Raw genomic sequence first — 20,777 nt, forward strand, 5'->3', positions numbered from 1 at the left:
ATTTCCATAGCCATGACTTTGATCTGGAATCTACAGTAGTCCATGGCCTACATCATGGATTTAGCCAGGGAGAGAGAAATGTAATGAATATTGGAGATAAACATGAGACAAACATCAGAAAGGGACACTGGATGGGCCATGGAGATAGTCATGGGTTTGGGCATTGTGAATATCACAGTGAGAGTCAAGGACTAGTCTATGAAGGTATTAAGTGTAGTCTTGGAGAGAACCAAGGGAGAAATAATGAAGACTGTCATAAAGGACATCATGGGAAAAGCTACAAAGGTCAGCATGGAATGAATCTTAGAAGAGGCCACAAAGGAGAAGAAGGTCTTGAAGAATGGGATGTTGGCCAAGGAATAGGCCATGCAAATGGGCATAGCTTTGGTCAAGGACATGGTTGTGGAAACGTTCAAAGAGAGGATGGTCATCAGAAAGGCCTTGAGGGTAAGGATTGGTTATGGAGGAGACCCACAGCTTCAAAAGCTGTAGAGATGACTTTAATTAAAAGCATCCCTTGAGATTTTCCCACCCAATTCAGAGCCAAGTCAGCAGCAAAATGGTCAATATCAAGAGTAAGCAGGATGTAGGAAAAAGTCACTAAGTCTGATCTGAAAAAAATGTTAAAAATCAAGTAGAACCAAACTCCTTGCTTGTGCTCTATCTTTATAGTCTTGTATTTCTTCTGCTGTTTGTGTTTTTGACTGTGTGATTGTGTTTATCTTGTTGCATAATTGTAATATATAGAATAAATGGAAATTCCTCTGGCAGGAACAGTACTCACAGTCAAACCTTGGATCATTCTGCTAGAGACTTTCCTTTCTTTCCAAAAAATTATCCCTATTCTTGCTTCTGAAAATGTCTCATGACTAATCTCTGAAGACATTCACTTCCTGCCCCCGACAAAGGTAGAACCATAGTGTCTGAGTCTCCTGAAATGAAAGCCCTAGTACACTTTGGGGTTTCCTGCTTATCTGATTCATCTCCTCAATCCAAGTGGAACATGACAACTTTAGTATCTGATTCTCTCACAGGGATAGCCACCAACTCCCCCTAAGAAGCACTTAGACTCATAATATTTTAAAACAGTGAAAAATTCTTTTATTTTCAGTAATCTCAGTCACAATTGAGTCCTTAAACTGTTAAGGAAACCCTCCTTCTCTGAGGGACCCCCAGGGATCTGCACAGTTCCCTTAAATGATAGCATTGCTCTGATCAATGTGAATCTTAAAATTTCTCAGACTTGTGAATCTTAAAAATTCTCAGATCCTACTTCAGAAGATTTGGTTAAGACCATTCCCCATTTTAAACAAGGAAGATACTTGATCAGGAATGTGAGAACTCTACTCCACCCATACTTAAGCATACTTTAGGGGAAGATAAAGTTGTAAGCTTCTTAGTGAACAATGAAGGTACTTAACTCATACTTATAGTGAGGCAAAAGCCTTATGCTAAGTCTATTTTTAGATCTAATACAAAAGGGTGCTAAGTACCTATGAAGGTCAAATTAATCACTAAAAGGTCAGGCAACTTGCAAACTTGCAAGGGGCAAAGAGGTGTGAATTTACTCAGAGGTTTTAGTCTACTCAGGTGTGAATTAAGAATGGTCAGTCCTGTGAAAACGTCTACTGTGATTGGTAGATGTGAGAATTTAGGGGAGGTGACATAGGAGAAAATTCTCTTTAAAAGGAGGTCAGAAAAGGCCTCTGAAAATTCAGTTTGCCAAAGCTATCTGTAACAGTTTATGTCAAACACTACTTTTAATTGTAACAGTTTATGGCTGACCACGAAGTTGGTGGAAAAACCCTCAAAAATTTCTGTGAAATCTCTTTCCTTTCTCTCTTTATTACTTGCTCTATCAGTCAGTCTTTTAAAACGTGCTAACTTGGCTTCAAAAACACAGCTGCAAGAGCGAGTGAGTAAAAAAACATTTTGATTCTCCTTAAACTAAATAGAATACAGCTGTTTTAAATCTTAGCAACAGGGCCCTAAGGTCCTAGCTAGGAGAGCTGTTTCTAAATATCCTTTCCTTTAGGGAACAACTGCCTAAATTAGGATTAAGGGAAACCTGGGGAAAGTTTTGGCCTTGTCCTGCTCCCCACGTGTTTACTTTAGAAATATGGAGTTACAGCCAGTTCAGAACTTAGTTAACAACTGGTTTTTCAGTAAATACTTTGTTCTTTTTTTTTAGTACAAGCATTGGTCTGCAATTTACTTAACAGCTGGCTCATCAGCTCCATGACCAAACTTGTAAATAGAGAATTCCTTGTCTCTCTGAAAGGGCTCATCCCATGGAACTTATGGCAAAATCTAATCCACATACTATTTTCCCTTGAGTTTTTGATTGCTGTAATTGTAATATTGGATCTCCTTGAAGAACTCATTTCTCAATCAAACCAACCAATTGCTCCCTCTAATAGTCAACAAATTGTAGAATTAAATACTCAGCAGGAGCTCATAGAGGAAAGTCATGGGGAAATCGTAACTTTTATGAGAAGCATTAAAAGAGAGTTAAGAACATTATCAGAATCTCTTTCCCACCCTGCTCTGGACACTAACCCCCCTAACCAACCCACCCCTCAATGCAACCAAGATTAGAAGGAAAACAGAAAACTGAAAAAAAAAAAACCTTTTGCAGCAAGTGTCTCTGACAAAGACATAATTTCTCAAATATATAAAGAACTAAGTCAAAATTAAAAGAATATGACTCATTCCCCAATTGATAAATGGTAAAAGGATATCAATAGGCAGTTTTCAAAAGAAGAAATCAAAGCTATCTATAGTCATATGAAAAAAATATTTCAAATCACTATTGATTAGGAAAATTCAAATTAAAACACTGAGATATTATCTCAAAAATTATCATATTAGCTAATATGACAGAAAAGAAAAATGATAAATGTTGGAGGGGATGTGGGGAAAATGAGACACAAATGCAGTTTGGTGGTATCATGAACTGATCCAACCATTCTGCAGAGCCTTATATACCCTTAATCCACCTATACAAATACTAGATCTATACCCCCAAAGAGATCAAAGAAAAATGAAAAGGACCTATATGTACAAGAGTATTTATAGTACTCTTTTTGTGATGGCAAAGAATTGAAAATTGAGGGGATGTCCATCTACTAGAGAATGGCTTAACAAGTTGTGCTATATGATTGTAATGGAATACTATTGGGCTATAAGAAATGATTAACAGAATAATTTCAGAAAAACCTGGAAAGAAATATAAAGTGATGCAAAGTAAAGTGAACAGAACCAAGAGAACATTGTATTCAGTATCAGCAATATTGTATGATGATCAACTATGAATGCCTTTATTACTCTTGGCAAGGCAATGATCCAAAACAACTCCAAGAAATTCATGATGAAAAATGCTATCAAATTCCAGAGAAAAAACTGATGAAATCTGAATGCAGATCAGGGTGTATCATTTTTTACTTTATTCTTTTCATGGTATTTAAAATGTATCTTCTTCCACAACATGATGAATATGAAAATATGCTTTGCATGATAGCACATGATTAAGCTATATCGAATCGCTTATCATTTCAGGGAAGGGGAAGAGAGGGAGGGAAGGAGAGGATTTGGAGGTCGAAATATTAGAAAATAAGTGTTTAAGTTGCTTTTGTGTGTAATTGGAAAAAATAAAACATTACTGAATGAAAAAAGGAACATCTTTTCTTGACAATAAAACTGATTTAAAAAGAGAGAATCATTGTAATTTAGAAAGAGAAAAGAAAAACACAGAAAAATACAAAAGACTTGTCCATTAAAGTCTTATTATGATGCCTCCTTGTGGTATAGAGGTGGCCCTGGGTTTTTTAAGATTATGTCTGCAGAATTCAAGATTTAATAGTTATTACTAACATGGAAAAGAGACACGAATGCAGTTTGGTGGTATCATGAACTGATCCAAACATTCTGGAGAGCTTTATATACCCTTAATCCACCTATACAAATACTAGATCTACACCCCCAAAGAGATCAAAGAAAAATTAAAAGAATCTATATGTACAAGAGTACATAACTGAGGTGGGATAGCCCAGCTAAGCAGGTAGAAGTTGATCACTGGGATGAACCTTTTTTGACTACAAAAATTCATGAGGATTATAAATCATGAAAGCCTAAAAAAGTTTGAGATCTGTATTGGTAAGGGAAGGACCCATATTAATGAAATCACAAATCTTTTAAAGTGTTCAAGTATATACATGAAAGATATTTTGAGGGCCTTTAAATTTCTCTGGTTCATTTGTCTCCATCCAGTTGGATCCTAATAATGTCAGTGTGTGATAGTCCCAGTCCCAAAGAGGGATATCAGCTCTCCTGATAAATATCAAGACTCCCAAGTCATCAAATGTAGTTCGGTTTTGTTTTCGTAGTAAAAGACACAGAACTGATTCCATTTCAAGTCTATAAAGAGTCAAGAGCCCTGTTTCCCTCATCTCAGAGAGCTATATAATTCCTGTGACTCAGTATCACCCTGAGTAAGGACCCCAGAAGGGGAGGAGGTCCTGAAACCCTGGTTTCTCCTATTGCTTATTGAGGTAGCTCTACTTTCTGAAGGCATTTAGTCTGGCTTTTAGCCAGAGTTGAATGGTCATCTTTGCATCCCTGTCGCTGTCCTTAGTCCTGCTTTACTGTTTCCTACTATTCACCTTTCTTCCCAGACATTCTATCACTTGAGCTGCTGTTGCTCTCCTTTCTGGCTGACATTGTAGGTCCTTCACCCTGCTCTTTTGACTCTTTCCAAAGATGTTCTCTACAGTTTCTCTTTCTCACCAGAAGATGGTACCAGTTTTCTTGTCACTGCTCTTTAATCAGTTGACTAGCATTAATTAATGACTGTCGTGCCAAGGTATTGTGCTAATTGTTGGGGAATTCAATCCCTGTCTTTAAGGAGTTCACATGCAAATATATATATTCTGTACAAGTGCACATATTTACAGTGCAAATGGAAGGTAATTTCAGAGGAAAAGCACTAGCAGCAGGTGGAAGTAGGACAGGCCTCCTGTAGAAGGTAGGATCTGAGCAGAATCTTGAAGAAAACCAGAGAAACCGAGGAAGGCAGAGGTGAAGAGGGAGACCATTTCAGGGGTGGGGGGACAGCTAGCCTGTGCTCTTTTAAGACCAGCGCCAGAATGGCTTCTGCTCTGCTTTTCACGGAGTCCTAGCGCCCCACCCTGTAAACAAAGGGTCCCTTCAGGCATTCTGGGAACCACCTTCTCTCCTCCCTCTAGTGAGTTTTAATTTTTCCACCTTCTTTCCTAATCAAGTTAAGGTAATCTATCCTGTTTATCTTTTTCCTGCCCAAGGCCAGGAACTCTATGTCAAAATCGCGCATTAATTCTTGGCGAAGTCAGAGAAATACTAGCTCTTTAGGACAGTTGAAACCCCTCAAAAATTAGCTAGTGACTGTTTCAAGAAAGCACTGAATCATCACCCCTTCCCTGACCTATCTTATGGGGACTCCACCTACTTTTACAGGTTTTTAATTCTGATGATTCACTTCTCCGGTGCCCTTCCCGTACTCAGGAGAGTAACTTTTTTTTTTTTTAATAATCCCATCTAACAATGTAATAATATCACAAACATTTTGGTCATTTGTCTAAGTGGTGATCAGAGAAAATCCATTTCTTCACAAAGCTCTCTATCCTGTAGGACTTCATTTTCTTACCTGTAAAGTGAAGGGTTTAGACCAGATGAGCCTTAAGAGTCCTTTTAGCACTTAATTTTTGGTAGATTCCATTCTCTCTCCTATTCAAGCCCAGCATCTCATGTTCTACTTACTAATGTTATTGGGGTATTATGCCTAAAGCAAGATACTAGAGTCCCAGGGACTCAGCCAGAAACTCTAACCATACCTCTGGTGTCTCTCCAATTGAGAACTGTTCATCTCTGCCATCTGGCAGATCAGTATCCAGGTGTTTCCTTGGGCTATCTCTCTCTTGAGCCCACCTTCCCTCTTTGATGATTATCAATCTCATCTGTTTCTCTCTCTCTGACACCATAATAACTATATATGTTGTAAGATGTGCAAAATGTTTTTATATCTTATCAAATTTAAGTCTTGGAACAATTCTGTAAAGTAAATACTAATTGGCATTATCGTTCACATTTTACAGATAAGGAAAATGAATGACCACAGATATTTAGTAAATCTTGGAAGTAGAATTTGAAACCAGGTTTTCCTGAATTCATGTCCAGAACTTTAGGCTCCACAATCTCTATTATAGATTCTACCACTCCTAATTTGAGATCCATAATTTTTATCATGGACTCTATAACCCACATTCCAAGCTCCACAACCATTATTTCAGAGTCCACCATCTCTGCAACATGGCATAATCTGTGCTACCTCTCACTATATATCTGGGATAGTGTCTCTTCCAGTTCCCTAAATCATCCTCCAGAAAGCCTCTTCTGACAGATGGGAGGAGCACAAGCATGCCTTAGCAGTGCAAAAATCTGGAATGAAGGTTGGCTTTCCTGTCTCTTCTTTCTTGCTCCCTGCCTTAAATGTGTCCTCATGTATGACCTTTAACTCCTAAATCTTGATGTCTAGTCCTGGCTCTCCCCACCCCAATGATATTTATTAAACTCTTTAGGTCCAGTTGTATACATATGGCTAAAATGGAACAGTTTCCTTGCCCCATTTGACTGAATTGTAAACCCATACCAGTCCAGATTCAATGTTACAAACATTTAGGTCATTGAACTCAATAATCAACTGGCCTTTAAAAAAAATTCTCTTTTATTCCTATGAAGTTGACAAGCATTATCAAAGATGAACATTTCCACTTTCAAAGAACAGAAAAAAGAGGACCACATATGAAATTATGAATCTATTATATGCAGCTTTTAAAACATACATATTTCAAAATTTAAAACTGGCCTTTTCTGTTGATATTTCCATATTATAGAGAGGTAGCCCAAGGACATATTAGGGTCCATGAACATAATTTTTCCTATTGATAGTGCACCACCAAAATACTATTGTAATGTATGACAATATTTATATTCCCCCAATAACAACTTGTCTTAAAAAAAAAAAAACAACACTTCCTGGGGCTCAGTGAATTGAGAGCCAGGCCTAGAGATAGGAGAAACTAGGTTTGAATCTGGCCTCAGACAATTCCCAGCAAGTCATTTAACCCCCATTGCCTAGCCCTTATCACTCTTCTGCACAGTATTAATTCTAAGACAGAAGGGAAGGGTTTTTTAAAATACCTAACACATACTCCTAGAGCATTTTTCCCTATTTATATTAATGCTGAAGGAGACTCTCATATCTCTTCATTGATTCTTGTGCTGTTTGTCTCTATGTATTATCTTAAAAAAAATTTTTTTTAAAGCCCTTACCTTCCATCTTGGAATCAATACTGTGTATTGGTTCCAAGGCAGAAGAGTGGTAAGGGCTAGGCAATGGGGGTCAAGTGACTTGCCCAGGGTTACACAGCTGGGAAGTGTCTGAGGTCAGAGTTGAACCCAGGACCTTCCATCTCTTGGTCTGGCTCTCAATCCATTGAACCACCCAGCTGCCCCCTCTATGTATTATCTTTTGAGAGGTTTTCTGAACCTTCTTGCCTGGTACCAAGGTAAGATACACACTAGGGCTGTGGTGTCTGAGTTTCAAGACAAGCTCAGATAATAGAAGTAGTAGCAATAATATTTCAAGGATCTGTGATTTTCTTAGCATTATATATTCACATCACCAATGCATATGGCAGCCCCTTATAACACTAGACTTGGTGATGAGCCTTTCTAAACTTAGCTCAATGGCTTTGCATTACCAAACCATTACTCAAGGTCTAGCTTGGTAGAGAGTGCCTCATTAGCATAGCCCAGTAGAATCCAGGATCAACACAAGAGATCCATGACAACATAGGAGTAGACTCCAATGGAGGATACCTAGAATAACTTTAACTCACATTTTCGTATCACTTTCTAGTTCTAAAATCCTGTCCTTCTAATAATACTGTGAGGTACCATTTGTTGCCTATGATATATCAAACTGGGATCTTTCTGAGGGCAGTGGAATATCTCTGTGTCATCTAATGTACATCACAATTAAGTCTAGTTAAATTAATGACTATTAATGATCTAATTTGTTGCACTGCAATCAGCTTTGGAAAATATATGAAATTTAGATAAGGTATGTCTGTTCAACAATTCTAGTAGGAGCTTGAGAAAGAAACTTCAGTAATGATAGTGTATAATATTGCTGTTCTGTAATTTCTAAAAGAGAGTGTCACTATCAACAGGAAGGATGAGGGAAGGCTTTAAGAAAGAAGTGGTATTAACCAACAAAATAGAGAAAACATTGATCAATTTGATTTTTAAAAAGGAGAGAACAAAATTACCAGCATCAAAAGTAAAAAAGGGTCAATTTGCTACCAATGATGATGAAATTAAATCAATTCTTAGGTGCTAATTTGCCCAATTATATGCCAATAAATCTGACAATCTAAGTTAAATGGATGAATATTTACAAAAATATAAATTGCCTAGATTAACAGAAGAAGAAATAGAACATTTAAATAACCCTATCTTGGATCTGAGAAAAAGAAATTGAATAAGCTATAAATTAATTCCCTAAGAAAAAATCCCCAGGGCTAGATAGATTCACAGGTGAATTCTACCAAACATTTAAAGAACAATTCTTTAATAATAATATTCTTTAATAAATTCTTTAATAAATAATAAATAAATAAAACAAATAAAAACTCTTTAATAAAGAATAAAAGAATTCCAAGACAATAAACTATCTGGAAAAATAGACAAAGAAGGAGTCCTACCAAATTTATTTTGGGGGCACCAATTCGGTACTGATTCCTAAACCAAGAAGAGCAAAAACAGAAAAAAATAAAATAAAGACCAAGTTCCCTAGTAAATACCGATGCAAAAAGTGTTAAATAAAGTACTAGTAAGGAGATTACAGCAATATGTCACAAAGATCATACATTGTGACCAGATGGGAATTATATCTGCAATGCAGGGCTGATTCAAATATTAAGAAAACTATAGCATAACTAACCATATAGATAACAAAATCAACAAAAATAATATGATTTCCTCAACAGATTACAAAAAATCTTTTTACAAAATACAGTACTCAGTCCTATTAAAAACATTAGCAATCATAGGAATTAATGGGGTTTTCCTTAAAATGGGTGTCATACCTACCAGCAAGCATTATCTGTAATGGGGAATAATAAACTAGAAGTCTTTCCAATCCCGTTCAGGATTGAAGCAAGGATATTCATTATCAACACTATTATTCAGTATTGCTCTAGAAATGCTAGCTATAGCAAAAAGAGAAGAAAAAGAAATTGAATAGGCAACAAGGAAACAAAACTATCATTCTTTGAAGATGATAGAGTAGTATATTTAAAGAGTCCTTTGGAATCAGCTAAAAAACTAGTTGAAATAATTAACAAATTCAGCAAACTTGCAGTATATAAAAAAATAAACACAAATCATCAGCATTTCTAGATATTACCAATAAAGTCCAGCAATAAGAGATAGAAAGAGAAATTCCACTCAAAATAACTATAGACAACCTAAAATCCTTGGGAGTCTACCTAACAAGACAAATCCAGAAAATGTATGGATACAATTACAAAATGTTTTTCACACAAGCCAGATCTAAACAATTGGAGAAATGATAATTGTTCATAGGTAGACTAAACCAATATAACAAAAATGACAATTCTACATAAATTAATTTACTTATTCAGTGCCATAGCAATAAAATTACCAAAAAATTATTTTATAGAGCTAGAAAAAATAATAAAATTCACCTAGAAGAACAAAAGTTCAAGAATATCAAGGGAATCAATGGAAAAAATGTAAAGGAAGTTAGCTTAGTATTACTATATCTCAAATTGTATTACAAAATGATAATCTGGTATTATTTAAGAACAATCTGGTCTTATTTAAGAAATAGAGTGGTAGTGCCATAACACTCCTACCATTGGACCCCAGGAACTCCATGAAATGTAGTCCCATTCCCTACTGCAGCCACAAATATTACATTAAACTAATATAGTTGCATATATTTAGATTCTCAGAACTAGAAAGGACCTCAGTGGTCCAATTGAGTCCCTTTCTAAAACAAAAATCTTCTCCAAAACTTTCCTCACAGGCAGTTAACTAGTAGTTTAAATCACTACTGACAAGGAGAAATTGAAAGTAGAGGGCCTCAGAATTCACTTACTTCCATAGATTTTTATTTTATTTTAATATGATTTTCAGGTCTCTTTATTAATTATTTCCACTTTACAGTATTTTTAAAATATAAACAACTTAATTCTTTAGGTATAAGTGATAACATTTATATAATCCAGTGGAAGTGCTTATTGGATCCAGAAGGGAGGAAGGAAGAGGGGAGGGAAAGAAAATGAAATATTTAAACATGGAAAAATATTTTTAAAATAAAAAGGTTTTGTAAAAATCTAAAAAGAAAGAGAGTGATAGATCAATGGAATAGATTAGGAATTAGACCATAGTAATCTAGTATTTGACAAATTTAAATATCCAAGATTTTGAGACAAGAAATCTCTCTTCAACAACAATTACTGGGAAAACTGGAAAGCAGTTTGGCAGAAATTAGATGTAGACCAGCACATCACACCATATACTAAGATAAGATCAAAATAGGTGCATGATTTAAATGTAAAGGGTGATGTCAAAAGCAAATTAGGGGAGCATGGAATATTTTACCTGTCAGATCTATGAATAAATGGAGAATTTGTGACCAAACAAGTGATAGAGAGCGTTATGAGATATGAAGTGAATCATTTTGATTATATCAAACTAAAAAGATTTTGAACAAACAAAACTAATGCAACCAAGATTAGAAGAAAAACAGAAAACTGGGAGGGAAATTTTATAGCAAATTTCTCTGATAAAGGTCTCATTTCTCAAACATAGGGAACTGAGTCAAATTTATAAGTATATGAATCATTCCCTGATTGATAAATGGTCAAAGGATAAGAATAGGCAGTTTTCAGAAGAAGGAATCAAAGCTATCCATAGTCATATAAAAGATACTCTAAATCACTATTGATTAGAGGAATGCAAATGAAAACTCTGAAGTACCACTTCACACCTATCAGATAGGCTAATATGACAAAAGAAAAATGATAAATGTCGCAGGGTATGGAAAATAGGGACACTAATGCACTTCTGTTGGAGTTGTGAACTGATCCAACCATTCTGGAAAGCAGTTTATAACTATGCTCAAAGGGCTAGGCAGCTGTATATACCACTTAATCAGGCAATACCACTACTAGGACCGTACCCCAAAGAGATCAAAGGAAAAGAAAAAGACCCTATAAGTACAAAAATACTTATAGTAGCTTTTTTGTGATGGCAGAGAATTGGAAATTGAGGGAATATCAATTTATTGGGCTATGTCAGAACAAGTTGGGGAATATAATTGTTATGGAATCATATTGCATTATAAGAAATGATGAGCAGGATACTTTCAGAAAATTTTATATAACTTATATGAAGTGATGTAAAATGAAGTGAACAGAACCAGGAGAACATTGTCCATAGTATCAGTAAATGTATGATGATCAACTGTGAATGACTTAACTATTCTTAGCATTACAATGATCCAAAACTATTCCAGAGAAAAAACTGATGGAGTCTAAATGTAGACTGAAGCATACTTTTAAAGAAACTTTATTATCATTGGTGACTTTTTGGTCTGTGTTTTCTTTTTTTTTTAAATCAGGAATAATTATCATAATTTTTTGCTACCATTTTAATGTGTAGTATTATATATTAATGACTATATTTTATATATTTATTTTATGATGTAAAAAATATAAATAATATATTAATATTATATAACATAATACATAATAATATAATCACATATATGATTTGTTTTAAATATGTAATAAATTATAATAAATAAACTTATTCAAGAGAAACAAATTCTCATTTTAGCTATGTCCAAAGATCTATGTCTCATTCTTTTGCAACATGGCTAATAGTGAAATGTTTTGCATGACTGCACATGTATAATCTATATTAAATTGCTTGCCTTCTCAAGGAGTAAGGAGGGATGGAAGGGAAGGAGAGAAATCAGATGTCAAGTTTTTGAAAATGAAAGTTAAAAATTTTTGTTTACATTTAATTGAGAAAAAAATAAAATTAAATGAAAAAAAGAGGTGGTATTTAATTGAGCTCTAAAGGACATGTCTGAATTCAATAAATGAAAAGGGAGAGGGAACAGCAAAAAAACAAAGTTTCTTTAGAGCTGTTGGATGATGCTGATTCAGAGGAGGCTAAGAATTGACTAAAGATTATTATAGAGAGATAAATATCCCAACTCACTCTGACCAAGCAAAAAGAGAGATGCTCCCATGACCACTGTTTGAAGAATGTTCTTTTCCATCCACCACTGTCATGATCTTTATGAGGACAGAGGTGTCCTCATAGGATCAGGAGTTTCAGACTCTTTGTGACCCACTTGGCCAGACCCAGAGTCAAGAAGTCTCATGTTCTGAAATCAAATTTAGCCTCAGACCCTAGTAATGTGACCCTGGGTGATTTGCTTAATCTTTTTTTGCCTCAGTTTCCTCATCTGGGAAATGAGCCAGAAAAGGAAATGACAAACCATTCCAATGTCTTTGTCAAGAAAACTCCAAATGGAGTCAGAGTCTGATACAACTGAAAAACTGAAAAAAGACTGAACAGCACCTTCCTGACTCTAAGCCAAATATTCTATACACTTCACCACCTTGGATGACTTAGTCATAGACAAATATTTCCTTGAGCTATATTTCCTGAGGGCATCAAAGGTCCAGCCCATTAACTTCTAGCTGGCCTCTTCGCTTGATCATTTTCCCCTTAATGACCTAAGAAGCTACTCTCTGCCTCACCATTATGTCAACCAAATTGATTGAATTCCATTCCTACTGTAAAAGTGGCATGGTGCTCATCCCCTGCTTGGTAGACTAACCTCACAAGTTTAGTTTCTCAACATCTGGCTGGCTTTGTCCCTAACCCTCTTAGTTCCATTCTCTCGAGGGACCCAGATGTTTTAGACCCAGACTCCAGTCAATCAGCATCTCTTCCTCCTTTCTCTTGGTGTTGTAGGCACCTCAGCCCTCCCTAATCAGGAATTCGAAGATCGCTCTTGAGAGCAGGTTTCTAGCCTGTTATGACAACTTTGATCTCTTTGTCTTGTTCGGCTTCCTGCTCCTCCCCAGAATCAGTAGGCTGACTATGGTTATCATGTCATTCTCCTCTTACCTTCCCCTTCACCCCTAACTACTCCTCCTTTGCCCCAAGCTCAGATTTGTCCCAACTGTGCCCTGGTTGGCAAATGACAGTGGGTCAGAAGCCCAGCCCATTCCCTGTCCAGTTGAAGCTATAAATGCTCCAGTAGCTATGAGGTGAAAGAGAAGTCATAAAAGAGAACATTCTGTGGAGGAAACCCAAGGAACCCAGGCATCCAGGTTCATAGACACTGCCCTCCCTTCTTCCCTTTTCATCCCTCTATGCTTCGAGGGACCCAGTATCCAGCTCTGTAGCCTCAACTCTGCCTGAAAGCTCTCAGCTCTCCAAGAGTTCTCCTTTTCCCTCCTACCCAGAAGCCTCAGAGGATTATCTTGAGATGAAGCCTGGAAAGCTTCTCCTCACACACTGGCTGCTAGTGTTGCTTCTTTTTGGAATCTTGGCAGATGGTGAGTGAATTTACTTTTGGTGGAGGGTTCTAGTGGACCACTGAAGCTCTCAGACATTGTAGAAATCAGAGCCACAGGGGAGAGACCTTCCCTACTTTAGGCATTATCCATTTCTTCCAGGAATTTTCATCTAATACCTCTTTCTCAAACCCACAATGATCAGTGTCATCCAATAATCCTGCAATCTACATAACATAATCCTCCTATATATATATATGGTTACAGATAACTACACATTATATATTATAGCTATGCATGTAATATATATAACTATAATTCTCAAAATATCTCTGTTCTAATACACCAAAACTGACCTAACATCAGTCTTTTTTTTAAATTAAAGTTTACTTATTTATTTAATTAATTTAGAATATTTTTCCATGGTTACATGATTCATGTTCTTTCCCTCCCCTCTTCCCCCCTATAGCCAATGTGCAATTCCACCAGGTTTTACATGTGTCAAGAAATAGGTCAAGACCTATTTCCATATTATTGATAATTGCACTAGGGTGATCGCTTAGAGTCTATATCTCCAATCATATCCCCATTGACCCATGTGATTAAGCGTTTATTTTTCTTCTGTGTTTCTGCTCCCACAGTTCTTTCTCTGGATATCATCAGTCTTTTTTTAAAGCCCTTCCCTTCTGTCTTAGAATTGATAGTTAGGATGGATTCTAAAGTAGAAGAGCAGTCAGGATTTAAGTGACTTTGGCAAGGTCACCCAGCTAGGAAGCATCGGAGGCTAGATTTGAGCCCAGGTCCTCCTGGCTCCAGCCTTGGTACTCTACCACTGGGTGACTGAGCTGGCCAGTCTTTTAGTTCATTTTCATTCTGGCCTGATGCCCAAACCTGTCTGAAGCTCAGTCCGAATGTCTGACTCCTGCTCTTTCACAGAACAGAGGAGGGTCAGTCCTAATTCTCCCCAAGGGAACTTTATCCTGTAGGAGTGAGGCACCCTGGCCCTAGAGCGGATAAGAGATGATGGGAAAATAGAGACTATATCGAGAGAATGGAAGTTAGGGTGGAAATACAGAGACTTTGGGCTTATGTGTGGGTCTTTGAGAGAAGTGAGAAGTAGAGGACAAGCTGGTTGGGCAAAGTGATTGCTCTGTACCTCAATTTCCTCATCTGTAGTAAAATTTATAACTTGCTGTTATTATTAGGAAAGACCTTAAAAAAAAAAAAACCAACCCTCACCTTCCATCGTAGAATCAATATTGTGTCTTGGTTCCATGGCAGAACAGTCAGGGCTAGGCAATGGGGGTGAAGTGACTTGCCCAGGGTCATCCAGCTAGGGAGTGTCTGAGGTCAAATTTGAACTCAGGACCTGGGTCTGGCTCGAAATCTACTGAACCACCCAGCTGCTTGCAGAGGAGGAAAGGCTTTTAAGGCTTCTGATATGATTGATGACATTGATGATGGAGGTGGTAGTGATGACCACATGGTGATGACTCCCAGTTAAGACATAAGGATAGTCCAAAATGGACCTCGCTTTCCAGGGCCCTTGATGATTGGATATCCTAGGATCATAGATCTAGACGAAGAAGAGACCTCAGGAGCCTGCTGAAACAACACTCATTTCACAGATAAGAAAACTGAGGTTCAGGGAAGTTAAGTGACTGACTTGAGGTTATACAGGAAAAGTTAGTGTTTTGATAGCAGTCCTTCAGTCCGAGCTCCAGCATTCAATCTGATGAAGACCTGGGCGAGGGGTGCCAAGGGGAAGTGCATTGTGGGAGCCCCAGAAGCTCCTTTCTAACCCTCATCTTCTTACAGAAAACTCAACTTTGGTTACTGCAGCGAATACTGCAGCGTCAGAGACTAGCACAAGCCCTACCATAGCCTCTTCAACCACTTCCGAAGACTCTACAACTACCATGGGATCCATACCTACTCTCAGCTCCACTGCCCCTACAATAGACTCTACAGCCTCTACCACTGCCTCCACACGCACTTCAGGCTCCACAGCCTCTACTTCAGACTCTACAGCTTCTCCCACTGCCTCCACACTCATTTCTAGTTCTACAGCCTCTCCCACTGTCTCCACACTCACTTCAGGCTCCACAGCCTCTCCCACTGTCTCCACACTCACTTCAGGCTCCACAGCCTCAACTTCTGACTCCACATCTTCTCCCACTGCCTCCACATCCTCTCCCACTGCCTCCACACTCACTTCAGGCTCCACAGCCTCTACTTCTGGCTCCACAGCCCCTCCCACTGCCTCCACACTCACTTCAGGCTCCACAGCCTCTCCCACTGCCTCCACACTCACTTCAGGCTCCACAGCCTCTCCCACTGCCTCCACACTCACTTCAGGCTCCACAGCCTCTCCTACTGCCTCGACACTCACTTCAGGCTCCACAGCCTCTCCCACTAGCTCCACACTCACTTCAGGCTCCACAGCCTCTCCCACTGCCTCCACACTCACTTCAGGCTCCACAGCCTCTCCCACTGCCTCCACACTCACTTCAGGCTCCACAGCCTCAACTTCCGGCTCCACACTCACATCAGGCTCCACAGCCTCTCCCACTGCCTCCACACTCACTTCAGGCTCCACAGCCTCAACTTCTGACTCCACAGTCACTCCTACTGCCTCCACACTCACTTCAGGCTCCACAGCCTCAACTTCTGGCTCCACAGCCTCTCCCACTGCCTCCATACTCACTTCAGGCTCCACAGCCTCTACTACTGTCTCCACACTCACTTCAGGCTCCACAGCCTCTACTTCTGATTCCACACTCACTTCAGGCTCCACAGCCTCAACTTCTGACTCCACAGCCTCTCCCACTGCTTCCACACTCACTTCAGGATCCACAGCCTCAACTTCTGACTCCACAGTCACTCCCACTGCCTCCACACTCACTTCAGGATCCACAGCCTCAACTTCTGGCTCCACAGCCTCTCCCACTGCCTCCACACTCACATCAGGCTCCACAGCCTCAACTTCTGGATCCACAGCCTCTCCCACTGCCTCCACACTCACTTCAGGCTCCACAGCCTCAACTTCTGGCTCCACAGCCTCTCCCACTGCCTCCACACTCACTTCAGGCTCCACAGCCTCTACTTCTGATTCCACACTCACTTCAGGCTCCACAGCCTCAACTTCTGACTCCACAGCCTCTCCCACTGCCTCCACACTCACTTCAGGCTCCACAGCCTATACTTCTGGCTCCACAGTCTCTCCCACTGCCTCCACACTCACTTCAGGCTCCACAGCCTCTACCACTGTCTCCACACTCACTTCAGGCTCTACAGCCTCAACTTCTGACTCCACAGCCTCTCCCACTGTCTCCACACTCACTTCAGGCTCCACAGCCTCTACTTCTGATTCCACACTCACTTCAGGCTCCACAGCCTCAACTTCTGACTCCACAGCCTCTCCCACTGCCTCCACACTCACTTCAGGCTCCACAGCCTATACTTCTGGCTCCACAGCCTCTACTACTGCCTCCACACTCACTTCAGGCTCCACAGCCTCTCCCACTGCCTCCACACTCACTTCAGGCTCCACAGCCTCTCCCACTGTCTCCACACTCACTTCAGGCTCCACAGCCTCTCCCACTGCCTCCACACTCACTTCAGGCTCCACAGCCTCTCCCACTGTCTCCACAGCCTCTCCCACTGCCTCCACACTCACATCAGGCTCCACTGTCTCAACTTCCGGCTCCACTGCCTCTCCCACTGCCTCCACACTCACATCAGGCTCCACAGCCTCAACTTCTGGCTCCACAGCCTCTCCCACTGCCTCCACACTCACTTCAGGCTCCACAGCCTCAACTTCTGGCTCCACACTCACATCAGGCTCCACAGCCTCTCCCACTGCCTCCACACTCACTTCAGGCTCCATAGCCTCAACTTCTGACTCCACAGCCTCTCCCACTGCCTCCACACTCACTTCAGGCTCCACAGCCTCTCCCACTGCCTCCACACTCACTTCAGGCTCCACAGCCTCAACTTCTGGCTCCACACTCACATCAGGCTCCACAGCCTCTCCCACTGCCTCCACACTCACTTCAGGCTCCACAGCCTCTCCCACTGCCTCCACACTCACTTCAGGCTCCATAGCCTCAACTTCTGGCTCCACAGCCTCTCCCACTGCCTCCACACTCACTTCAGGCTCCACTTCCTCTCCCACTGCCTCCACACTCACATCAGGCTCCACAGCCTCAACTTCTGACTCCACAGCCTCTCCCAATGCCTCCACACTCACTTCAGGCTCCACAGCCTCAACTTCTGGCTCCACAGCCTCTCCCACTGCCTTCACACTCACTTCAGGCTCCACAGCCTCTACGTCTGGCTCCACAGCCTCTCCCACTGCCTCCACACTCACTTCAGGCTCCACAGCCTCTACTTCTGATTCCACACTCACTTCAGGCTCCACAGCCTCTCCCACTGTCTCCACAGCCTCTCCCACTGCCTCCACACTCACATCAGGCTCCACTGTCTCAACTTCCGGCTCCACTGCCTCTCCCACTGCCTCCACACTCACATCAGGCTCCACAGCCTCAACTTCTGGCTCCACAGCCTCTCCCACTGCCTCCACACTCACTTCAGGCTCCACAGCCTCTCCCACTGTCTCCACACTCACTTCAGGCTCCACAGCCTCTACCACTGCCTCCACACTCACTTCAGGCTCCACAGCCTCTCCCACTGTCTCCACAGCCTCTCCCACTGCCTCCACACTCACATCAGGCTCCACTGTCTCAACTTCCGGCTCCACTGCCTCTCCCACTGCCTCCACACTCACATCAGGCTCCACAGCCTCAACTTCTGGCTCCACAGCCTCTCCCACTGCCTCCACACTCACTTCAGGCTCCACAGCCTCAACTTCTGGCTCCACACTCACATCAGGCTCCACAGCCTCTCCCACTGCCTCCACACTCACTTCAGGCTCCACAGCCTCTCCCACTGCCTCCACACTCACTTCAGGCTCCATAGCCTCAACTTCTGGCTCCACAGCCTCTCCCACTGCCTCCACACTCACTTCAGGCTCCACAGCCTCTCCCACTGCCTCCACACTCACTTCAGGCTCCATAGCCTCAACTTCTGGCTCCACAGCCTCTCCCACTGCCTCCACACTCACTTCAGGCTCCACAGCCTCTCCCATTGCCTCCACACTCACTTCAGGCTCCACAGCCTCTCCCACTGCCTCCACACTCACTTCAGGCTCCACAGCCTCTACTTCTGATTCCACACTCACTTCAGGCTCCACAGCCTCAACTTCTGACTCCACAGCCTCTCCCACTGCCTCCACACTCACTTCAGGCTCCACAGCCTCTCCCACTGTCTCCACACTCACATCAGGCTCCACAGCCTCTACCACTGCCTCCACACTCACTTCAGGCTCCACAGCCTCTCCCACTGTCTCCACAGCCTCTCCCACTGCCTCCACACTCACATCAGGCTCCACTGTCTCAACTTCCGGCTCCACTGCCTCTCCCACTGCCTCCACACTCACATCAGGCTCCACAGCCTCAACTTCTGGCTCCACAGCCTCTCCCACTGCCTCCACACTCACTTCAGGCTCCACAGCCTCAACTTCTGGCTCCACACTCACATCAGGCTCCACAGCCTCTCCCACTGCCTCCACACTCACTTCAGGCTCCACAGCCTCTCCCACTGCCTCCACACTCACTTCAGGCTCCATAGCCTCAACTTCTGGCTCCACAGCCTCTCCCACTGCCTCCACACTCACTTCAGGCTCCACAGCCTCTCCCACTGCCTCCACACTCACTTCAGGCTCCATAGCCTCAACTTCTGGCTCCACAGCCTCTCCCACTGCCTCCACACTCACTTCAGGCTCCACAGCCTCTCCCATTGCCTCCACACTCACTTCAGGCTCCACAGCCTCTCCCACTGCCTCCACACTCACTTCAGGCTCCACAGCCTCTCCCATTGCCTCCACACTCACTTCAGGCTCCACAGCCTCTCCCACTGCCTCCACACTCACTTCAGGCTCCATAGCCTCAACTTCCGGCTCCACAGCCTCTCCCACTGCCTCCACACTCACTTCAGGCTCCACAGCCTCTCCCACTGCCTCCACACTCACTTCGGTCTCCCGGCCCAGTAGCAGCAGCAGTGCTCCACCAGGGAGACCTGCTCGCCCCCTGAAGCCCTGGGCTATCGGTCTCATCTCCGTGGCCGCAGTTCTCGGCGCTGTGGGTCTCGGTGTCGGAGTCTTCTTCTGCTTTGTGAGTGCTCAGGGGCTGGGGAAGGTGTGGGGGATGGGGTGGGCTGGGGGATGGGAGGGGCCTTGAGGGGGCGTGTCCAGGGGAGTAAAGAGTCTGAGGGGAGCAGAAGGGGGGCGGGAGAGCGAGAGGTGAGAAAACCTTTTAGAAATGCAGCCGCATTTGGCCAGGGAGCTGCGACAGTCCCCCTCCCACCCAACCCCGTCCCCGCGTCCATCCATCCCTTTCACGCTCTTGTCATTCTACGAACACGTAAAAGAACACCAGAGAGTCAAAGGGATACAGAACAGCACAAAGGATGAGAGAAATTGGGGTCAGCGGTTCGGAAGGCACGGTGTGATGGAAGCTGATTCCTTCCAGAGAAGACTAGGAGCGAGGAGACAGAGGGGGGCACAACCAGTCTGAGCGTTCACACGTGGATTCCACTTTTGGTTCAGTTATCTGTCGACTGTGTGACCTTAGAGCAGTCACTTCTCTTCTCTTGTCTAACTCCCTTAGTCATTCCAGGAGGAAGCTAGACTATGTGCCTAAGACTCTCTGGTCCCTTCCAGCCCTGCCTTCGCTGAGTTTGGGATTCTGTTCCGTCTCCTAAGGATGGGAAGAGAGGAGAAGAGGTTTAGCAGTTACGGGGATGGCTGGGAGGGAGCATCCTCGGAGGATTCGACTCTGAAACCAATTTTTCCCCCCTGTTTTAGAAAAGTATTCTACTCCTGAGAAATCCCATGCCCACCATTGTTTATCGTCCTCACGGCCTCCCCTTTGGCCATGGAGCTAATGGCTGGAACCATGGATTTCGACCCAGACGGATCCACAAGTGGTTCTGGAGAAGACCAGCAGCCCCATCCGCCATGGAGATGACTGGGAGATATACAATGGG

At 42.2% G+C, this 20,777-nt stretch overlaps 2 protein-coding genes across 3 annotated transcripts in view; both read right to left on the reverse strand.

The window, feature by feature from the left end:
* LOC103094962 (cytadherence high molecular weight protein 1) overlaps nt 1-16,371 on the reverse strand; it is a 74,208-nt gene extending 57,837 nt beyond the window's left edge. For both annotated transcript variants that reach the window (XM_056817865.1, XM_056817864.1), the window contains exon 1: nt 14,910-16,371. In XM_056817865.1, the coding sequence (XP_056673843.1) occupies nt 15,475-16,371 (897 nt within the window). In that variant the 3' untranslated portion in view covers nt 14,910-15,474. The remainder of the gene's footprint in view (nt 1-14,909) is intronic.
* A 705-nt stretch (nt 16,372-17,076) lies between these two features.
* Nucleotides 17,077-19,893, reverse strand: LOC130457314 (cytadherence high molecular weight protein 1-like). The gene has a single exon (XM_056817863.1). It carries the CDS (start codon nt 19,843-19,845, stop codon nt 17,128-17,130), a length of 2,718 nt encoding a protein of 905 aa, XP_056673841.1. The 5' UTR covers nt 19,846-19,893; the 3' UTR covers nt 17,077-17,127.
* Between the last annotated feature and the right edge of the window lie 884 nt (nt 19,894-20,777).

The sequence above is a fragment of the Monodelphis domestica genome, chromosome 2 (genome assembly GCF_027887165.1).
Source record: "Monodelphis domestica isolate mMonDom1 chromosome 2, mMonDom1.pri, whole genome shotgun sequence".
NCBI classification, from domain to species: Eukaryota; Metazoa; Chordata; class Mammalia; order Didelphimorphia; family Didelphidae; genus Monodelphis; species Monodelphis domestica.